Source organism: Sebastes fasciatus, chromosome 8 (genome assembly GCF_043250625.1).
Source record: "Sebastes fasciatus isolate fSebFas1 chromosome 8, fSebFas1.pri, whole genome shotgun sequence".
Lineage (NCBI taxonomy): Eukaryota > Metazoa > Chordata > Actinopteri > Perciformes > Sebastidae > Sebastes > Sebastes fasciatus.
In genome coordinates, this window is record NC_133802.1 from 29,399,695 (window position 1) to 29,421,986 (window position 22,292).

A 22,292-nucleotide genomic window follows, 5' to 3' on the forward strand; every position below is an offset into this window, starting at 1 on the left:
TAAAGCATAAGTAAAAGACTTTAACCATTAAATAAATAAAGTGGTACTGTAAAGTAAATGTAGAAGCATTATCTAGCATGAAATGGAAGTACTCAAAGTAAAGTAGCTTAAGTACTGTACTTGAATTTGTAAAGTATTGTGTTGCGTTCCACCACTATCGATATGTGTGTATGATGGGATGGATACAGGTAAAAATAAAACGTCGCTTACATTCTTGGATGGTTTGCGGAGAACGTCGCCGACTCCTCCTCCGTTCCTCAGTCCGTGGTTCAACACAGTGACGATACACATCAGCAGGGTGTCGCACGCTCGCTCCAAGTTCGGCTCCTCTGAAACACACAACACACGCTGTCACCGCCGTGGTAATGATGTTAAAGATAGACATGTTGCAGAGGTCCGACACCGTACCGGGCTGCACTGAGATTTGTTTATTTCTCTAACGGGACTTTTTCTCTTGTTTTCTTTTTGGGCTTAAAAGTTGTGCGCTCCCCGTCGTCCGGACCTGTTAGAGGCCGCAAACCTCCAAAAAGGGAATCATCTGCTTTCTGTTAATTTATCTCCAGGAGGAGATGGTTAAGAAGATGCCATTGTGAAAATAAATAACACACTAAACTAAGGTGGAGGAATCTAAATACATATTTATGCAACAAGTTGGGCTAGCTAACTAGAAAGCATGAATGGGCCTGCAGCTTGGAGGATGACGTCTGACCTGTAGCTTCTGAACATCTAGCTCTCCTGACTGACTCTCACCTTCCTCCTCAGTGACGCCGACGGCGGCGGTGGTCTCCGCGGTGCAGCTGACTCCATCTGAAGAACACGACTTGAGGAAATCCTGTGAGGCTTCATTCGGCTGAGGAGCTGAACAACAACAACAACAACAACACAGTGTTATTGACAGAAGCTGCATCCAAAATCTCTAATTTAAAACAATTAAAACTATGTTCTTATTTATTGTTTTTACTTATTGTTAACTATTACTGTTGTTTTTGTCACACTGTAAGCCACATTACCCACAGACAATAAAGACTGAACTGATAAAATGAACTCAGCAGGGTTTCATTCTCAGATCTGTCAGCGCTGACGACATTATACCGAAGAAATATGACGACACCATATTACAACACTAAAGCTCAATAACACCAGTCATCTGACTGATTTTAAGAGGAGACACTACAGGAAAACAATATAGTTTTTCATGCACTGCTCAATTTAGAGATTTGGGGCTATTTTGTTTCTATAACATGTCTTCTTTCAGACTAGTGGGAAAAACGTTTATTATACTACACTGCTTATTTGCATCTGTCAATGTCTCCCAAAGTTACCATTAGATAATGCCTCATTTGCATATTTAACATAAAATTTCAGTGAAATTTGTGAAGTTTTAGAAGTGGGAATAAAGACAAATGATGGCAGAACTGCAAACATGAGACTCGGTTTAGGGGCCAAATGTCTCTAGCGGTTTCTACTGAAGCTATCTAATAAAGGCACAAAATAAACAGCTACCTGCAGCGATCCGCGACAGCGGGTCGACCTCCATGACGAAATCATCCTTCAGGCAGAGGAAGCCGACGATGGAGAAGAGGTAGACGAGGATGAGAGCGAGCAGCGCCGTCAGTAGGATGGAGCGACCGTTACGAGTGACGCTCTTTATCACGTTGAACAGCGTCTCCTCCCGGTAGATCAGGTCAAACAGCTGCACAGACAAGACAGGAACGGGTCATTCAGAGAGCTGGTGAGCTGTGGGATCATGAGTTTAACCGTGTCGTTGTTTACCAGGATGCTGTAGAAGAGCTCGTGGACAAACAGTCCCAGCGTGGAGGTCAGGACGTACGCCAGGTGGTATATGAACTCTACATCCATCACCATGGCTTTGTATCCCATAATAAAGGTCCCGTTGTTGCCCACAAAACTCACTACAAACACCACCTTGTTGATGAGCTGGAGGGGAACAACACAGCATTTTAACATTTTAACCAGACAGACGATAGACAGAAGACACCCTCTTCATTTATATCAAATATACTGTATATCATATTGCATTAAAGGGATAGTTTGGGTGTTTTGAGGTGGGGTTGTATCAGGCTCACATTTGAGGTACTTATAGACCCTTTTTGTGTAGACGTCATGACGAAAATGAGCCTTACAAAGTTGACATATTGAGAGAAACTAGTATTTTCTTCAGCCATTGTTAAAAAAACAAGCCAACATCTTGGTAGCCAGCGTTAACTAACGTGTTCAGAGAATTATTCTGCCTTCACTTAACGCTCCGCCCACAAAATACCTCATCATGGTTACCGACAGAAAAGGGGTCGATAGATGGCTTTTCACATATCTATGAGTGTGCCTCCTCTGCCCAGGTGGATTATGGGTAATGTAGTGTTACTCACATTGAGCGACCCCAGCAGTATGAGCGTGTTGCCGATGCCAAAATGATAGATGGATCTGAGTATCATGGCGATGGTGAGAGGCTGGAGGCCGTAACGCTGAGAGAACAGGCCCAGAACCGAGAGACCCGTCAGGATCCAGAACAACATCAACAGCAAGGAGTCATCGATCGCTCCCACTGAGAGAGGTGGAGGAGGAGGAGGACGAGGGAGGGGAAGAAAGAAGAGGAGGACAAAGTAACATTTTTATTAAAAATGAGTTACAATCAGGACAGAATTTAAATTCAAATTCAAAAGTCTATTTTGCAATTTTATTTTCAGTGTGAACTGAAGTACAAGTGAGCACACACCCTGACAGAAGTATCAGTACTTTCAGTATCAGTAGCACTAGTATTTGCAGCAGTACCTTGTCCCGAGGCGTAGGGGTAGAAGAAAGCGATGATGAGGTTGATGAAGACGGCGAGGTTGAAGGAGATGGTTCCCCACAGAGACATCCTCCTGGAGAACCAGTACAACACCGGCATACCTAAAGGCACATTATACTGTTTTTTAGGAACACACCAGTTGGGTTTAATGGTCTTTGATCAGCTGATCATATTACACTAATTTACCCAGAGAAGGAGGGGAGGAGGAGAGAGAAGTGGAGAATAGAGTGGAAGAGAGAGGAGGAGGAGGAGAGAGGAGAGGGAGAGGATAAGAGAGTGGAAGAGAGAGAAGAAGGAGGAGGATGAGAAAGAAGGGAAGAGAGAAGAAAAGAAAGGAGGAGGGGAAGAGAGAGGAGGAGAAGAAGAAAACCCTGTATATAAGTAAAAAAAAGGTGTGTGTACTGACTCCTCAGCTTCTTCTGCCACTCCATCTCTCCGTGCAGGAAGGAGGTTTGTTCGAAGAAGTGCGTGACCTTTGACCCCTGCTCGTCCTGCTCCGTGGTGTTGAACACTCGGATCTTTGATTCCTCGGTCAGAAACTCACAGATGGGATGAACCGGAAACACGATCTGCTCCATGCTGCGGTCGTCACGGACAATCTGGAGAGGGTGGTGTGTTACATTACAACAGCTGGACTACACCTGCACCGTATACAGCCAGTACTTGTAGACGCTAGTCGTAGTGGTCATAGGATTGGTAGAAATCTGCAGTAATAGTACCAGCAGTAGTCGTCACATTATTGTAAGGCTCACACAGGTACACTGAGTACCTAGTGGTATTATTAGTACCTCAATCTGTGAAGTGAGCTGGTCGTAGTACTCCAGTGGGTCCTGTTCCACTACAGCAGCTGGAGCTGTGGACTTCAACATCTGGGACAGAGGACGGTTGTTCAGGTTGTTCAACTGCAGACAGAAAAACACCAGCAGCATCATAGACTACTACTACTACTCCTACTGCTACTACTACTGTTAGATGGATGGATGGAGAGTTTACCATGGAGGAGATTCCCTCCTCTCCCTCTTTACTGTTCTTCTGAGGTTTCAGCAGGCTCTGCAGGACCTTGTTGTGTCTGGCCAGCTGCACACAAACAAACAACGAGAGAGAAAACTTGTTTACAGAACTACAAACCCGGACTGAGAGCAGAGTGGGACCAAAGGATGCAGGCATCCAATGAGGAGCTTGTGTTTAGTCACCTGCTGAGCCAGGATGTAGATGTTGTGTCCAACCTCGCGGGGAGAAACCTCGCACTCCTCACTCTCATTGTCCTGTTGGTAGGCCTTCTTTATCACCTCCACCTGCACACACACACACACACACACACACACACACACACACACACACACACACACACACAGTTACAGTATATTACACATGAACACACGCCACTAACAAACGCTCTAAATACAATCTGTTGAAAGAATCTGACCAGCTCTCGTGGTCGGAGGTTGAACAGGATCCTTTCTGCGTTCTCGCTGTCATGACGGCTCTCCATCAAAGCCAACAGCAGCTTGGAGGCGTTGTCCTGGCAACCGGGAAGAAAACAGCAGCAGTCAAACAACAGGTGTGACCCTCACAGGTGAATATAGTGCAGGATACATATTGAAGTGGAGAGTAACAGACAGCTGAGAACATGTTTAACTCCATCGTGGCTTCTCTGACATGAACTTTTTGTGGGTCAGACAGATAAGCAATGAGCTAAAACTCGCCCTAATATAATAAAGGAGCTGCAGATTCAGCTGATCATTCACTACCAGAGACACACAACACAGTGTTACGTACACCGTGTGCACGTGAACCAACGTACCTTCAGCTGGAGCACCATCTCCATCCGATATCGACACAGAGGACTGATGTCATTCAGGATCAGAGCTGTGATGATGTCGATGCCGTTGGACTCGTGGGTCACGATGCACGTCTGCAACAAACACACACAGAAACTGAGCGCCCATGTTCATGACCTGCTTCTATAACTGCGTCCCTGTGCTGCACCAGTCTACCTGGTTCTCCTGGCAGGGACCCTGGCAGTACTCGGTGAGCGTCTCCAGGGTCTGAGTGATCAGGTGGACGTTTGATTCGTTGATGTAGAGGCCCAGCAGGCCCAGGCCTCCGGTGGTGCTTCCACACATGATGTCCAGGAACTGAAGAGTCTCGCACACCAAGTTGTAGTTGGTCTTATTGTTCTGGCAACGCAGGAAGTTCTGGAAACACATGCAAAGTCAAAAAGGCTTTATTTTGCTAAAAAATAACAGATTTATGGACCAAATTCATCTACAGTCCCACTGAATCTCACATTTATGGGAAGTTTACATTAGGTTTGTCACAGTAGTTGGTGTTACCGGTATTACTCGGTGGTCGGGCACACACAGATTACATTATGTATCCACCACCCCCACCGTCATTTTGCTTTTATTACAGAAATAAAACCCATTTAGTTCATTTTGGCGTGTCAGCGCCGTATTCTCAATAGATAGTCGGACGACAGACGCTATAATCTGACAGTGAATGCATATGCTCCGTAAGGAGTCTCAGCTTAGAGTAGCAAGTTTCATATTTCACACACACTGGACGAGAGAGAGTTGACAGACCGAGAGATGACACAGGATTTGGTGTCGAAGCGAAAAGCAAACGTGCCTATTTGGCAATATTTCAGATTTAACCATAATGTTAATGAGGTAATCACCGCAAGGAGGACGAAGCGGTCACAGCCAGTATACGCAGTGCAGCAGTGCCAGGTAGATCCCTGCGGCCCCAAAGCAAAAGCTGGACCGGAGAGGCCAGACACACCGCCACCCGACGGTAAAGATCAAGGTAAGCACGCTACATATATTGACCGTCATCTTTTCTTGTAAATGGTGACACTGGTGTTGTCACAAGTTTATTAACCAGTGGGAAAATTTCCTCAACGTCACATCCCTAGTTTAGATGCAGGAACTTGTTCTTGTCGAACAACAGTTGTTGTTTTACTGTTTGTGTTCAGGTTAAACCAACAAGATGTGAAACGTGTTAAAGGTTGAGCTTTAGAGGTATTTCTAAACTGAGTCAGGCCAGATGTTTCCCAGTCTTTATGCTAAGCTAGGCTAACCACGTTGACTGACTCCAGCTCCATACTGAACACACAGACATGAGACTGATATCCTTCTGAACATCTCACTGAGAACCCAGATGTGTGCCACGCTGGTTTATTATGAGTTCTTTAGTCAGTAGAAACCGACCTGCAAGTCATGGTTGTGGTTTTCACACAGCAGCTGGAGGAACCTCAGGATGGGCTTCATTATGGTCACAGCTGGTCCCATCTCCATCTCCACCTCCCTCTGCTCTGCTACGGCCTGAACTGGCAGGGCGGGGGCGATGGACTGGCCCTGGACCAGCAACGGGTGACCTCCTGTGCCAGGAAGTACTAATGTTGCAGAGCCACCTGTTCAACGGGGAAACACATATTATTATATTATAGTATTTATACAATGTGATGATTCAAACCTCTGATCTCTGTAAAGGCTGAAGAACTTCAGAGGAGACTCAATAATTCAAATAACTAAAAGGATCCTAAAGTTAGTTTCTCAGGCTTTTCAAAATAAAACATTTAACAACCAGATAATGAAAGTATAAAAACAGCAGATTTCTTTGAAGCTGTCTCACTGTTCTCCAGCTCCTTCTCGTTGGCCTTGTGCGTCATCTCTCCGACATTAACAGACACTGTAGCTTTTATATCGGTCTGAGCTTCCTTCATCCGGTCATGAAGAACCTTAAAGAACTTCTCTGACTTGTTGTCGCCCATCATCGCCTTGTAGAAGGAGTTCTGCAGGAGAACATTTACACACCAGGTTCATTCACAGAGCTACAACTCGATCAGTTTTGTTGATGTGGAAGGCCGTTTTTTTAAGGTTTCACCTGTATCTCCGTGTTTCCTCCCTCCAGCAGACAGATGGCCAGCTGGATGCTCTCCTGGAAGATCTTGTCGTTCTTGGTGCTCATCACCAGATCGGTGAACAGCTTCGTTCCTCCTTCTCTGTCCAGACGACACTGAACTGTAGCCACCGCCGCCCAGTCCCGCTCCTGCTCCACGCCTGACACACAAATAAAACAGAAAATACATCTTACAGCTTTTCTCACTGTGTGGAGGTATAATTTTTTGTTATTTTTACTGAACTACTGAAGCTTTTTTTTCATAGTTGTAATTTTTTCTAATGTCATTTTGTGGCAAACATGCAGTTCACTGTGTACGACTTTACATGAAAGCTCAACGGTGAATTTTCTGTTTATACTATAATACATGCAACACATTGCTACACAAATACATTTACTGTAAACACGAATGTGCATATCCTGTTTCTGTGTATACAGAATTGTACAGTATTAACCTTTCCTAGTAAACTTCGACCTACTGTTGAAACGTGAATCTAAACAGCTTAGTGTGTTACACAACAGCCTTCAGCTCAACAGAACTGACCTTCTGGTATAGTACAGTCAGCAGTCAGCGTCAACAGAAAAGTAGAACAAAACAGAGATTTGGATATAAGTAACATTTCCAGGGTTGACTGCCGCGGTGAAAAAACATGTAAACATTTTGACCAGTACGGCTCACACGATGACAAAACAACTTTCCATTTCGGTGGTGTTGGCCAGTTTACTGACACAATAACTGGTTTTGAAGCACGCATGAAATGTTTTGGGTGAGTTACTACCTTTTGCAGACATGAAATAGAGTTGTGATGTCCCATCAAACAGTTGTGACAATTGCACTTACAAAAAAAGCCTCACTATATTCTATGACATATTCCTATCTCGTCTTATCCGTTCTTCCCTTCCCACAGTATGTTCTGCATTCTCTGTAACTTTACATTCATCTGATTAACTTTTCCCTCGCAGAAACAATGTTTTATTTGGTTCTGTGTGGTCGAACCTTAAGCTAGTTGAAACATCCACGCTGTGATGCCGATTTTACATTTTAAAATGTCGGCTGTGTCTCAGTGTGAAGCGGCGTACCTGAAGCTCCGAGCTCAGCCAGGTCGTTCTTCGGGGTGTTCTTCGGAAACAAGTAGTTCTGCAGTAAAACCTTCCGCAGTGAAATTCCCTGAAACAACACGGACAGCGGGTCACACTTCACCCTCCTTCATGTTACAATCAACAGCCATCACAACACATTTAGCGTGACTGCGTTTTGTGTACTTGCGTGGACTGTGTCTCTGACCGTGGACATAGGGATTAGGGAGAGGTTGGGGTCAGACACAGGGGTTAGCTTCTGGAATAATAACTGACCTTTTCATCAAAGTCCAGAGTCCTGATCAGCATCTCCTGCAGAGTTCTCAGAACTTTGATACACAACTTCTCCTCTGCACACATCAACGCTTTGGTGTGCTGGATCAGCCTACACAAACACACATATAACACACACATATTTACTTTCCCATTATCCCTCTGTCCGTGTGCCAGTGCTGCAGTGGAGCTTGGACTCTGAGAACCTGGACCTACTTGGAGATGAATCCTCCGGACTCGCAGCGCTGCCGGGCGTCGGTTCCCTCCAGAAAGAGCAGCTCGGGCTGGTGGAGGACGTCCACCAACACCGACAGCTCTGCGTTCACCAGCGGTTTCAGACGCTCCTCCAGAGTGTTGATGATGTCCTGAGGAACACACACACACAGTTTCAGTAAGTTGTTTTAAGGAGATATCTTAGTTAAAGAGCTTTGAGTGGTCGGAAGACTAGAAAAGCGCTATATAAATGCAAGTCCATTTACAATTTAAGTTGTTTCTAGGATGAAATCCTTTATCAGATTGTTTTGGAATTTGCATTCATGATTTAAATTTTTTTTTTCATTTCTGTCTGATTTTGATATGTGGCATATTTTGAGTTATCTGTCTTACACCGTGTCCTAACTGGATGCGACGTGAGCGAGCATCAGCGCAAAATCCGCTTGATTACATTGCTTTCTATTGGAGTGTCCTAACTATAGTTATAGTTGGACGCTCGCACCCAGTTACGACACCATGTTATGTTGTCTACCTATCTTGAAAAAGAGGAGGATTTCCTACTTACTTACAGTACATATCATTTTCTTATTGACTCACTTCATTCTATACTTCTTATCTGTCATATTCAGGCTTGAAATTTCAGGACTGTGTAGTAATACTCTGCATGCAACTTGTCTCAGTTTTGTACTTGTGTGAATGTCTCTGGGCTTGTTTTCATACTCATAACTGTGCTTATTTAGTAAAGTGTTGTGTACCTGCAGTTTCTCTATGATGTTCTTGTAGTCCCAGGGGTTGCTGGGAGCGATGGGTCTGGACGAGCGGGACGAGGACTTGTAGTTGGGGTTGGAGCGGGACAGAGAGTTGAGAGCAGAGCTGGACATCACGTTAGTGATCTGAGCCTCCAGGTCCAGAGGAAGAGAGATGGAGCGACTCTTAGCTGAAGAGAGAGAAAGAGAGATATATATACAGACATCAATAACAAAGAGTGAGGAATCTGTTCCTGTGAGGTACAAACAGAGATATTACAGAAGTTTTCAGGTGTTTTACTTCAGTAAAAGTAGAAATACTACAATTTAAAAGTACCCTGTTACAAGTAAAACTCGTGAAAACGTTGTACTTAAAGTATAAAAATATAAATACTATGCAGCCAAAATGGGCTGTGTTACCTGTCATAGCGAGGGTCTTGATGCAGGTCTCCACCTGTGCTCGGTGCTGCTGCTGCAGCCAGGGACAGTCCAACAGTCGGACGGACGACTGAAGCAGCTGAGTCACGATGGTGTGATGAGTCTGGGGGAGAGAAAGAGAAGAATTGAAATCTAAACTAACTAAACATCATTAAAACTACCAATGCCAATCAAATCAAAGATAATATTTGGTGTTTTGTCACCAAAGTGCATCATGGTCCCGACCTGCAGAGACGTGCTGTTCTCAGAGAAAGGGGAGCTGAAGAAGGCGTGGATGGTGTCAAAGACCACGTTGATGATGTATTTCTCCAAGATGGGATCAGAGAGACGTTTCTCTCGTTTATTACAAACCTGCAGAGGAAAGACATGAAACACTTTGTGGAGGCCAACATACACACACACACATACACACTTGATGACTGGAGGTAATAACTGATTATTTCAGAGTACTATGTACTGGACAAAGTTCCTATCGCTGCATTACTAGTACTAGTAGTCACCAGTACAGTGCCGTTACCCTAGCCATGTCCACTGTGAAGTCCTCAAACAGCTTCCAGATGTGATTTGATGTGTAGATTTCCTTCATCTCCACCTCCGTGTCCACGTAGCAGTGATTCACAAAGTTCACATAGGCCACCTTCACCTGGAGACAGACAGACAGACAGAGAGGTTTTAGTTTTCAAAATGTACCTTAAAGGGAGATTTGTCAAGTATTTAATACTCTTATCAACATGGGAATGGACAAATATGCGACTTTATGCAAATGTATGTATATATTTATTATTGGAAAACAATTAACAACACAAAACAATGACACATATTGTCCAGAAACCCTCACAGGTACTGCATTTAGCGTAGAAAATATGCTCATATCATAACATGGCAAACAGCTGTCAGTGTGTCAGTGTGCTGACTTGACTATGACTTGCCCCAAACTGCATGTGATTATCATAAAGTGGGCATGTCTGTAAAGAGGAGACTCGTGGGTACCCAGAGAACCCATTTTCATTCACATATCTTGAGGTCAGAGGTCAAGAGACCCCTTTGAAAATGGCCATGACATTTCTTCACTGTGATGTTAATACTTTTACTGAAGAAAAAGATCAGAGTACTTTTTCCACCGTAATGGCTGGCAGTATTTACATAAAACTCCTTTATATAACTGTAAGTATAAAACGGTGACAAGACTGATGAAAAGATGGAACTGAATAAAAATATAACGACCCGGTCAGTACCTCAGTGATGCAGTCCTCATGTGTCACCACTCTGACCACGTCCTCCAGAGGCAGCAGCGAAGTACATTTGATCTCAGTGTAAACGTTTTTCCCCTCAGCACAGGCTGCTAACAGCTCCACCAGAGAGATGTGGTACCTGCAGACGGGAGGAAACAAGAGATTATCAACACAACATTCAAAGACAGACATTCTCTATACGTCTAAAATCTGCAAGCATATCAAATACAGAAAGGAAAGTCATACAGTGGCCACAGAGGTATCAACAGAATGGTCTAAGTCAGCTGAAGAGATTGGTGTATGGCACCATCTAGTGGCTGCATCAGAGTGGTTACACCAACATGCCAAAGATCCACAGCCCCCCAGTAAAGGAAGTGAGTGGCAGTCACTACACAGAACATTTGCCTTCTGCCTGGGGCTGACTCAGACTTCCTGCAAGCACCATCTTTATTGCACAAACGGTAACTCAAATCTGCCGTTTGAATGCCTGGGTGAAATATTATGACAAGAACATAGATTAGTTTGACGGCTACGTTTCATTCGCTGAGTCTGTGATATGAGGGGTGTTTAAGGTCCATTGGAAAGCTTGGAATTTTTCACCGATATTTTGATCACAACTTGTTCTTATATTTACGAAGTTTACTTTTGTACGGCGTTATTGTTAAAATACTTCGTAACAAGACATAGTTTAGACTACATACAGTTGGTTTACGGATTCTGAAAGCTGAAGACCTCAGCTTTTCAAAACGGTATGGCATGCATATGTTCTATAATATATAATAATATATATTTGCCTTTAATAGGCCATTTATAGAGTTTATTGTTCTTGTTTGATGGCTGTGTGGTGCTGCTGACTGTACAACAAATTGCTCCTAGGGGATAATAAAGTTTTCCTTGACCTTGACCTTGATATTTTTTGCAACTACGCAACAGGGTACGACCCGTTTCGACCCGGTACCGGTCCATCAGGCTAAACATTTAGATGATTACATACTTTAATTCAGTCAGGATTTGAATGCAGGACTTTTACTTGTAATGGAGTATTTTCATAAGGTGGTATTAGTACTTTTACTGTAGGAAACGATCTGAATACTTCTTCCACCACTGTTTTGCACTGAGGGTAAATAGTTGCCATTGGTTACCTGAGTGGGCTGCTCTCGCCGACCCCCTCCCTGCTCTCTGCCATCAGCTCCAACATGACATTGAAGGAGGTCTTGTCGTTGTAAAAGACGACTACGTCCTCACCTGCGTTAGTTAACTACAGAGAGACGACAGCGTTACATCACCACATAAACACACAGTGACACAAAGTGACGTATCTCGTCCTCGTCCTCACCTCGGTCATGATCATGTCCTGGCACTTCTTGACGTACTTGCCCTCGGCCTTGATGATGGTGTGGAGGAAGTTGAGGTACTGAACGTGTCGGCCGTGCGTGGCCAGACAGTGGATGAAGTGCTGCAGGACGCTCTCGGAGATCTCGCTGCACAGCTGGTAGTTGTTACAAAAGATGTGCTGCACCGTCTCCGCCTCCAGCAGCTGCAGACGGACGAGGAAAGTCAAACATAGATTTATTCAATTCATGAATTTAGTCATTTAGTTTGTGAAATGTGAAAAATAGAGCTCTGACCAATGTCATCCTAACGGTGTAGTTTTAAACAGCAAATGTGGAGATCTTGGCAATTATTTGCATTATTTTCTTCTTTGTTTTTGCTGTATTCAGACCAAGAGCAAAGCAAATTTTTGCCTCGCTATAGTCGCGGGAGTTGGACCGCCGGTATCATTTGTGTTCATTCGCTAGACGCACCAGAGAGAAGGAGCTTATCTCCATAAATACCAACAACTTTTCTTTCCACCATTTCTGCCACCAACCACGGACGAAATAACCACTGTTGCTGCTTTGTACATGTTGTGGAAGTCCCAGATATGTCAGAAAACCAAACGCCGTCGTGTCTGGGTTCATAACATCACCCGGCGGCGAGCTGTATTCCCATACAGTGCCATTGCACTGACTGTATCTAGCAAGCCACATGTCGCTACTGCGGTATGAACCCAAAATAAACAGATTTTGCTGTAATTTAATTGCAATAAACGGCTCAAAAGGATGCCAAAATAACTACATAATAATGCCGATTTGTAAAAAGTCTGAATCGTACCCCCGGGTTGAGGAAGAGGTTGAGGTTCTTGTGCAGCAGAGCCTGGTTCTCCTGGTTCCCCGTGCAGAACTTCTGTAGGAACAGGTGAGTGTACTTGATGATCTCCAGCATCTTCACATCGTTCTGCAGACAGACAGACAGACAGACAGACAGACAGACAGACGGACAGACGGACAGAGAGACAGAGAGACAGAGAGGACGAAGGGGTTAACATTTAAAGGAATCTGTTTGTGTTTTTACTTCATGTTGCTGAGCTGAACTGCTCTTTCCAAACTCCAACTGACGGGCTCAGGACCAAGGTCCCAACGGGCCGGGGGGCCCCGAGACAGAACCTTTTCTACAATGTGGATATTAATATTTCAAGAACAATGATGCATTACTCCAATCAACTTTAAGTTCATCTATTTACTAAATAGAGCCTTAAATCATAATCTAGTCCCAAGGATTTAGTGCTGAAATTCGTAATTTTTTTACCAAAAAAAGCCTAATTTCTTTGTATTTATGAAAGAAATGGAATTATATCCGTCAACAATTTCTTCCTCACAAAACAAAAAAGCAATGAAAACGATAAATGTTTGCAATATCTTTAAAGCTTTTAAGTGAAATTATTGTCATACTCTCGCCTGGTCTTTCTTTATTATTATCTATTTATTTACTTATATTTATTGTGTTTTTTTTTTAATTTTATGTTGGTTTTGTTTAACTTCTGTTGTCCTTTTATGTTTGGCACAGCTCTTTGTTTATGTTTAGTAACCAGCCTTACCTGGTCATATGACACCTGCAGCAGGTCCAGCATGACTTTATGAGCTCCCATGTTCTTCAACAACCTCTGCTGCTTCTTCCAAACTCCACTGCTGCACATCTTATTCAACCTCTCCAGGATCTACAGAGAGAGAGGCGGTGGACAGATGGACAATTACAAGAGACAAATGAATATGTTTGTCAAACTATAGGTAGTTTATAAAAGCTGCTGTTTGCTATTCTTAACAATAATTGTCCCCAAAGTAAAGTACCTACTGGCTAATAACAGTACAATTTACTCTCCACTTAACTTCTCATTCACAAAGTAAATAAATATAATATTATAAATAAATAACAAGTAATGCAATGCTTGCAATGCTATGTAAAATGTACAATATATATATAATACGGCTTCTTTATTTATTTTGAAGCTGTTCACTTACGACCCCATACATCACTTAACTCTGTCTGAATGTATGGAACATTTATGGCGATGAACTGAAAAACACACTTTTCAAACTTAAAAGAAGTTTTAAAATCATTTAGTAAACAACGTGAAATGTATGATTTCAATGGCATATTGGCATTAAAATGGTATAAATATTGTAAACTTAAATACTTTGTAGGCGGACGTTTTACTGGCATCCAGTAGTCGCTTTCAGTCCAAAATGGTGGAAGCGTAGCTTTGCTGCTGGGCGCTGATGTTGCAATGGAACGAACAACTGACTTTCACTTCTTAGTAATGTATGTTCTTTGGTAAAAATGGACGGGATGAAGGCAACTTTTGATAGAAAATTTAATTCCAACGTGGACATTTTGCGTGATTCGCTGGCAAAGCTTGTGATTGAAAATAGAAATAATTTTAAAGCTGAACTCATTCATAAGATCAAGGAAATACATGATCATTTGGACTTGGAGATTAGACACGTAGTGTGAAAGAAGAGGCAAACAATCAATTTGATTAGCGGGAATTTAAAGTGTAATTTTATACAAAACAAGGACTGTGGATTGTGTCCTTTATTTCTTACAGTGCAGTCATGTTAGGAAGGTAAATAAGGTTGATTAGATGATTAGACACACCAACAACTCTTTCGATATACATACTGTGCGGCCATGTGAGTATTGTATAAAGATAGATTTTTTAAAATTTTAACCTATCCTCTAATTTTCCCTTTTATTTACATTTGAGACATTTCGCTGTTATCCAGAGAGAATATTAGGGGAACAAAATTAAATGTAATCATTCTAAGCAGTGAAAGACACCATTTCTGAAGCGGTTAAGACAAGAGCACCACATAAAGGACTTTATCAACAAAAAGAGACATCACAGCTCCGCCCACATTGACTGATTGACAGGTGATCTGTTGGAAGTGCACCGTAGAAACGCCACAATGGAAAAGGAGACCAAAAACACCCCCCAAAAAACAAATTACCATTTGAAGGAACACAGGTGGACGACTGTTCTCACCTCTTTGACTTTCTGGTAGTTCTCGTTGCCCTTCTCCTGCTTGTCCTTCTTTGGCGTTGTGACCTCTGATGCCCCCTGTAGGATGCAGCAGTTAAGACAGCATATGCAGTTGTCTCTGGGTAAGGTACTACATTATACACACTTGAATCAGTAATACAGTATATATGTTACGATTATAAACACATACACGTGATCTTAAATTTTGGGCCGCGCATTGATGTCCATGTGGAGCCTCGCAGATATGAACGCGACGTCAACGGTCTGTTATAAAGAAATAACAGACCATAGAACACTGTGATTGACCAACCAGTATCAAGTATTCAACAAAGCCGTGTAATAAACATCTATAACGCAGAGTTTTAATATGACAAAATGGCTTACTGCACACTAAAAACTACTTGTTATTGATCGTTAGTTAGTTAGTAAGTTAGTTAGTTAGTTAGTTAGTTAGTTTGGAACTTGTACTGGGCTTCACGACGTAAATTATGTGGTGTCGTCATATTTTAGTCTTTCGCATTTTCTACATTTGATTGGACCTCTGAATCTCTGTCCATATTTCCAATATTTCAACAATTAAAATAGATCTTGAAAAACAATTAACCTGTAAGAGCTTTGTAGGCGGGACTAAGAGTGGGAGTGTGCCCCAGAAGTGTCAAAAAGCGTAGATAAGATATTTATAGCTGTGCAGGTAAGTCAACTTACAGAAGTAACAACTCTTAAGTTCACTGCTTTGATTGTCGTGGAAAATATTAAGTTCAGTGCTCCCAGTAAATGCTACCACAACTTCGGTGTCAACTAGAAATGACATTGGCAGAACGGATACATCACTCATTATTGACTGGTTAGGCTAAAACAAGTCAAAATAACCCCCTTCCTAAACAGAAATATACTAACACGAACACTATGTCAGACTGAATGATGAAGACAAAGTAAATTGCAATTCAGTCTAATTATTAGGCTAGTGTTTGCCAGAACCCAACTGGGTTATTGCTTGTTAGGTTGTTGTTTTAATGGTTTGATATGTAGTACGTATACGATGACAATGATAAAATGGTGCCATTAAAGGAGCAGTGAGTAGGATCTAGGGGGATCTATTGGCAATTGAGTTTTCATTTGTGTGTAATCACCTGAAACTAAGAATCTGTGTTTTTCGTTAGCTTAGAATGAGATGTTTATATCTACATAGGGACCGGGTCCTCCAGCGGAGTCCGGCATTTCGCACCGCCATGTTTCTACAGTAGCCCAGAATGGACAAACCAAGCACTGGCTTCAGAGAGGACCTTTCGCCTTTTTTCGTTACCTGAAGGCCACTCTACACGCTATGAAAGGGAGGGGTGAGCGGAGGGGTATTCCGTTGGTGGCAATCTGTAACCTCACTGCTAGATGCCACTAAACCCTGCACACTGAACCTTTAAGACACGTTTGGAGCATTGTGCCTTTATTTCACAGTAGAACAAAACAGTGGAGAGAGAGGTTATGCGTGACATGCAACAAAAGCCCCAAGCCAAATCTGAAACCAGGACCGTGGTTGCCCCTTAACCACCTAAGACATCAGCAAGCCCAACACCAACATTACATACAATAAGTTGAAAACCCAGGATGCAAAGGTTCCAAAAATTGTTTTTTAGTTTCTGTTTAGTAGTTAGTTTCACGTGTAATATTCTGATCATCAATTAATGTTAGTCTTCTACCAGGAAAATTGTTTTTATGCTGGTTTAATAGTGACTTTGAGTTTGTTTGTTAGTGGTTATACACTGTTAGTTGTTATATAGGTATTTACATCAGCTTGGAATGTCACTCATCCAAAGTCTTTGGGATTTAGACAGTAATGATGAAGTAATATTTGCTCCAACTCCCTGTATGAACTCTCTGTCAATCTAAAGCTGTATGCTGATGATACTGCACTTTTCCCCACCTTTTCATCTCTTTCCTACTTGAACTTGGGTACTTTTTTTGTTTCTGTATGTAGTTAGTAGTTAATTTAATAAGTGATATTCTGACTATCAAATTAATGTTAGTCTTCTTTTTTTTTTTTTTTAAGTTATTTTTTGGGGGCATTTTTCCATTTTTATTGACAGGACAGTGGATAGAGTCTTGAAAGGGGGGAGAGAGAGAGTGGAAGCGGAAAGGGCCACAATTTAAGCATTAGGAAACAAATATGACCCAGTCATATCAGTTGTGTCAGGAACATGAACAGTTTCATGTCCAGGCACTCGGGTAGATTTTGGTGAATAAAAATCATAATGACAAAAGTAAGGAGGACAAATTAATATCCTAAAAGTCTACTCTGTTGTTTGACCCTTTGATGAAGGCTTGTAAATGTTTATTTGCATTGGTTTGTGTTCTAAGCCCATCTTGGGAATTTGAAATCTCCAATGGTACTTTTTCAAAATAAATGCCTATTGTGAAACTAAAGGTTAAAATAATGATGTTTTTGCTCCCCACCTCTCCTTTCTCCTTCTTCTCTTTCTTCCCGTCGCTTCCACCTGAGTTTTTCTTCTCCACCCACAGTTCAGATTTCTCCACCAGCGTTCGGAGACGATCCAGATCCGCCTTGATCAGCTTGTAGTTCTCCACATCTTGAGCCGAGATCAACAACTGGACCTGCAGAAGCAATATTTTGGAGGATTAACATGTCCCGTGTCCTGCTAACAGTGGGTTGGTCAATCAATCTGTTTCTGCATTCTTCCATTCCTACTGATTCAGAATGATTCAGATTGAGCGGATTTAATAAAGAATGTAGATTTGATCAAATGCTATCAAACCCCAACCTTACAGCAATTGTAGTCATAATGCCCCAAAATTAGCTAGTACTAGGACATCCAACACCAAATACCTTGTCATTTGAGAAATTACTCTTTATGGCATCCCAAATCTATTTTGCTTCTTTTCTTACTCAAATAATATGACAAGAATTGGAACCAGGATTCACTCAGAACCAGATTGATTATGCAATTCAGTTGAAAGTATAGTGGTGTAACTTTCAAATATTATGCATAGTGTATGATGCTAACTGCCATTATTTTTCCTTTTCCCTTCTGTGTATTTTCATCCTTCATTTTGTTTCCTTCTTCACTTATTGTGAAGCACATTAGTTTGAAAAGTGAGATGTTCAGGAAAACATATTAGATTTTGTCTTATGGTCGGTAGTCATTCCCAATCCTAACATTGTGTAAGCATTAAATTCTGCATGTGTGTGTTTTGTGTGTGTGTGTACCTGTTTGAAGGTGTGCAGCACTTCCTGTCTCTGGCTGAAGTGCCTGAAGAGGAGCTGCAGTGCTCCAGACACCAAAGGAGGGTAGTCGTGCATGGTGAGGTGGGTCAACACCCGCAGGAACATACGACCGCCTTCATCATCCACCTCCAGGATACTGTTCCCCTTACTGTATTAACACACAGACACAAAATATATAATACATCAATATATATCTGCTTCTTAAAGGTCCAGTATGTAGGATTTGGCGGCATCTAGTGGTGTTTGCAGATTGCAACCAACTGAGTAAAAAGTGAAAAGCTCTCTCTAGAGCCAGTGTTTGCTTTTTCCAATCTGGGCTACTGTAGAAACATGGTGGATCAACATGAGCCCCGTTCCTACTGCAGGAACTTTCCTTCAGAACTAAGAACCTTTTGAGGAACTCAATGCGTTTCAACTGCAGGGACCAGGGTCAAAATTACGTACGTACACAGCCCTATTGTTCAAACACACACAGTGCCGCTGCTTCAACTGTACCGTTTCATTCATAAAACAAAGAAGTACTCTCGTATTGATTTAGGACCATTTTAGGACGAGGGGAGAACATTTCTCTTTGTTTGATAACATTAAAAGTAAATTTAGGCTCTGCTGTTGGCCTTCCGACTCATTTAAAAAAGACAGAAAGAAAAGGAGAGAGAGAGCGCACTGGTGCTGTGAATGAATATGAATGAGTGAATATTTCACGGTGTTAACGTTCTAAAGCTCAATTAAATAACCTTCAAACACTCAACAGATGATTTAGTGTGGAGACAGACGATCTTCGTTTCATTTTCCTCCTCTGCATTTCAGTCATCACATCCAACGTGCATCAGTAAATACTATGCAAATGTCGTCGCAGTGAGACAAAACCTATTTAACCTAGTTTATTTCTTTTTAACATGATTTTTAGATGAAAAGGGCGGACACACTGAACTGCAGAGTGTGTTTACCACTACGACCACCAGCTTCCCTTGTCACATATCATGTTGCTTTTTCATACGCCAGCGGACTAATTTGCCTAATCTTCACATGTCTTCAGACCGCGGTGGAAACGCAGGCAACAGTGGGCTGAAGGAACCTTTTAGTTCGTTGAAATGTAGTTCCCGGGACTAAAAGTCCTTTTGGAGGACTCCATGAAGAGGACCCATTCCCTATGTAGATATGAATGACTCATTCTAAGCTACTAAAACCACAAAACGATTAGTTTCAGGTTATTATACACTAATGAAAACATAGTTAGGAATATTATATTCCACTTCTGCTAATAGATCCCCCGAAATGTTACAGACTGCTCCTTAAAAATTTACCAAAAAGCTCGTTATTCAATAGTGATGCAGGTATTTATGAATAAAACTTTGTCAATAAATAAGTAAAGTTAGAAGTCTACATACTGTATATGTCATGAACATGGACAGCATTACATACCCAACTCCAAACATAGCCTCTGCCTGCTCTCCAATGTGCTGCAGGTTGATGGTGGCTGAGGAGGAACAAACACAAATGTTAATAAACAACAGGACTGAATTCACAAAAAGTTATTTTGATTTGACATTATTCACGTACACACGCGGGTTGCTTCGATAGTAAAAACAGGAAGCACACTTGGACCACTTTAAAGTGTTTATGTTAACAAACATGAAATGCGAACAGGGGGAAAGATGGTGCAAACGCTGCCTCTAGATTTCTGAAGTTATCCTGCTAAATTGAAAACATTTTTCTAGGTTCTACCTGTCGTTTGCATGTTGACTGGGACGTCTGGAAGCATTGGGAGAAGTAATAACACACGCCTTTACCAAACTCTGCAGGGTGTGTGTAGATTGGTCACACATACATTTTTAAAATAGATTTATATTCTGGATAAAGTTATGTAAAATTTTCCTTTAACAAATCAGGTAAAAGTCTGAATGAGATCAAAATCTCTTTTTCAATAGAGGGCAGCACATTCAGCAGCAAATCATAACTTTTTTATATTCCGTTAATATATGTTAAGTTACAAACACTAAAACTAAAAGAGTGTGTTTCCATTGGCTCTGTGTGTGTACCTGCATGCTCCAAATTAGTGGTGGCGTCAGCATCAGCCATGGGATAAACATCCACAAACTCCTTCTTAAACACAGACAGCAGGAAGGAGATGCGGTAGTCCAGACGAACGTTTAGGATGAACTGATGAAGAGCAGAGTTAGGTTGAGTAAAAGCTTCATGAAACCCTTTCACATTCAAATAATAATAATTAAACAGAGGATCCATTTACAGTATCAGTCAGAGTGTTCATGTTTGTGAGATCGTTTCTCTGTTAGGAAAAATATACAGTGTTGTTGTGCATCATTTCTCATGCAGATTACCATCTAATCGACATTTGTGTATTTATTATATGACTTTTATTTATGACTTGCCCCAAACTGCACGTGATTATCATAAAGTGGGCATGTTTTTAAAGGGGAGACTCTTGGGTACTGATAGAACCCATTTTCATTCACATATCTTGGGGTCAGAGGTCAAAGTATTCCTTTGAAAATGGCCAAGACAGTTTTTCGTCTCCAAAATTTTGCGTAAGTTTGGAGCAGTATTTAGCCTCCTTCACAAAAAGCTAGTATGTATGTACATGGATGTACATGGTTTGTACCAATGGATTCCTTAGGTTTTCTAGATTCATGCCAGTATCCTCACTCTAGCTTTAAAATTGAGACCGCTACAACCTAAAAATCACAAGATGCATTAATGTGTTAAAGAAATAAGTGGCGTGAAAACAAATTTTCGGTAACACGTTTTTACCTGCCTAATTCTAATATTTTTACTTTAAAGATATTTCACAAAACTATATGAAGTTTATAATGTTCAGTTTTAGTGAAGTTATTTACCTGTAATATCTCCAGTATCTTCAGCTTGGTGTCCATCACCGTCAGGTCCATCTTGTCAATACTATCTTTACTGCCTCTCTGTCCGTCAATCGCAAGTCCCACCCCCGCCCCTCTGGCTGCTCCACCTCCAAATATGGACTGCTTCCTGTTGAGGACCATGGTGGACATTATCTGACCCATCCCATGTATGGAGCGCTTCACGTTCTTCCCTTCAGACATGGAAGAAAAGAGCAATGGTCTGCATTATTACCTTTCATAAATTCTTTGATCACAAAAGAAACACTGAACCATAGTCATTCAAACATAAGCCCTATAGCTTCACAAAGCTAAGGAAGATTCTTGGTAATCAAGGTCATGCGATGATAAACTAAAGAAAAGGAAGCTTGAGTTTTTGTTTTAATCTTGAAGACATTTCTATACACGTCCAAGAGGACTCTTCACCTCTCCTGACTGTTCGGGATCCCAGGAGATGTGCGGGGTTCTCATCTACTTACTGCCCTCCTGTCATCCGTTCTCAGGCAGTTTCACAACAGTTCACACCAATTCACTTCATTGATTCAACCTTAACAATCCTTAGGTGACAATAGCCATGTTTCCACCTAGAAATTCAAGGTAATTATAGTCCCTGGAACTACTTTTCAAGGAACTAAAAGGTTCCTTCAGACCATTGTTGTCTATGTTTCCACCGCGGTCTAAAGACCTGTGAAGATTAGGCAAATTAGTCCGCTGACGTATGAAAAAGCAACATGACGTGATTTGAAAATGGCAATGCCCGTTTTTCCTTGACAAAATTTATCGTAACTTTGGTGCGTTTTTTAGCCTCCTTCTCGACAAGCTAGTATGACATGTTTGGCGTACCAAAGGATTCCTTAGTTTTTCTTGTTTCATATGATACCAGTAACTTCAATCTAGCTTTGAGCCAGCTACAACCTCCAAAACAGGAGATCTAAATGTTGAAAATGATGAAAAGCAAAACCAGTTGCTTGATTAAAATACATCTAGCATCCTTAAGAAAAAACACATACAGCATATGAAGGAGACCATTGAGTTCTCTCAAATGAAGTCGACAAAATGTAAAGCTTTTAATAAGTATTTTTGCATTTTCTAAATAAAGCCTGTGTGAAATTTTCATCAAATTAGGTTTTAAT

At 41.7% G+C, this 22,292-nt stretch overlaps 1 protein-coding gene across 2 annotated transcripts in view; it reads right to left on the reverse strand.

Moving 5' to 3' along the window:
* The window catches only part of itpr3 (inositol 1,4,5-trisphosphate receptor, type 3), a 75,572-nt gene that overhangs the window by 3,866 nt on the left and 49,414 nt on the right, over positions 1-22,292 (reverse strand). The window contains exons 23-57 of one of the 2 annotated variants that reach the window (XM_074644854.1): positions 21,145-21,353; positions 20,329-20,449; positions 20,015-20,041; positions 19,712-19,766; positions 18,272-18,437; positions 17,500-17,658; positions 15,055-15,129; positions 13,609-13,728; positions 12,846-12,968; positions 12,028-12,228; positions 11,834-11,949; positions 10,695-10,830; positions 9,977-10,102; positions 9,685-9,810; positions 9,442-9,562; positions 9,031-9,212; positions 8,279-8,427; positions 8,066-8,174; positions 7,793-7,880; positions 6,698-6,873; positions 6,446-6,605; positions 6,022-6,224; positions 4,807-5,007; positions 4,614-4,724; positions 4,236-4,331; positions 4,003-4,104; positions 3,803-3,886; positions 3,598-3,711; positions 3,216-3,408; positions 2,791-2,910; positions 2,388-2,563; positions 1,774-1,938; positions 1,504-1,693; positions 751-858; positions 211-329 (exon numbers count right to left, since the gene is read on the reverse strand). In XM_074644854.1, coding sequence (XP_074500955.1) covers positions 211-329; positions 751-858; positions 1,504-1,693; positions 1,774-1,938; positions 2,388-2,563; positions 2,791-2,910; positions 3,216-3,408; positions 3,598-3,711; positions 3,803-3,886; positions 4,003-4,104; positions 4,236-4,331; positions 4,614-4,724; positions 4,807-5,007; positions 6,022-6,224; positions 6,446-6,605; positions 6,698-6,873; positions 7,793-7,880; positions 8,066-8,174; positions 8,279-8,427; positions 9,031-9,212; positions 9,442-9,562; positions 9,685-9,810; positions 9,977-10,102; positions 10,695-10,830; positions 11,834-11,949; positions 12,028-12,228; positions 12,846-12,968; positions 13,609-13,728; positions 15,055-15,129; positions 17,500-17,658; positions 18,272-18,437; positions 19,712-19,766; positions 20,015-20,041; positions 20,329-20,449; positions 21,145-21,353 — 4,727 coding nt within the window. The remainder of the gene's footprint in view (positions 1-210; positions 330-750; positions 859-1,503; positions 1,694-1,773; positions 1,939-2,387; positions 2,564-2,790; positions 2,911-3,215; positions 3,409-3,597; positions 3,712-3,802; positions 3,887-4,002; positions 4,105-4,235; positions 4,332-4,613; positions 4,725-4,806; positions 5,008-6,021; positions 6,225-6,445; positions 6,606-6,697; positions 6,874-7,792; positions 7,881-8,065; positions 8,175-8,278; positions 8,428-9,030; positions 9,213-9,441; positions 9,563-9,684; positions 9,811-9,976; positions 10,103-10,694; positions 10,831-11,833; positions 11,950-12,027; positions 12,229-12,845; positions 12,969-13,608; positions 13,729-15,054; positions 15,130-17,499; positions 17,659-18,271; positions 18,438-19,711; positions 19,767-20,014; positions 20,042-20,328; positions 20,450-21,144; positions 21,354-22,292) is intronic. The other variant, XM_074644855.1, reaches the window with a different exon arrangement.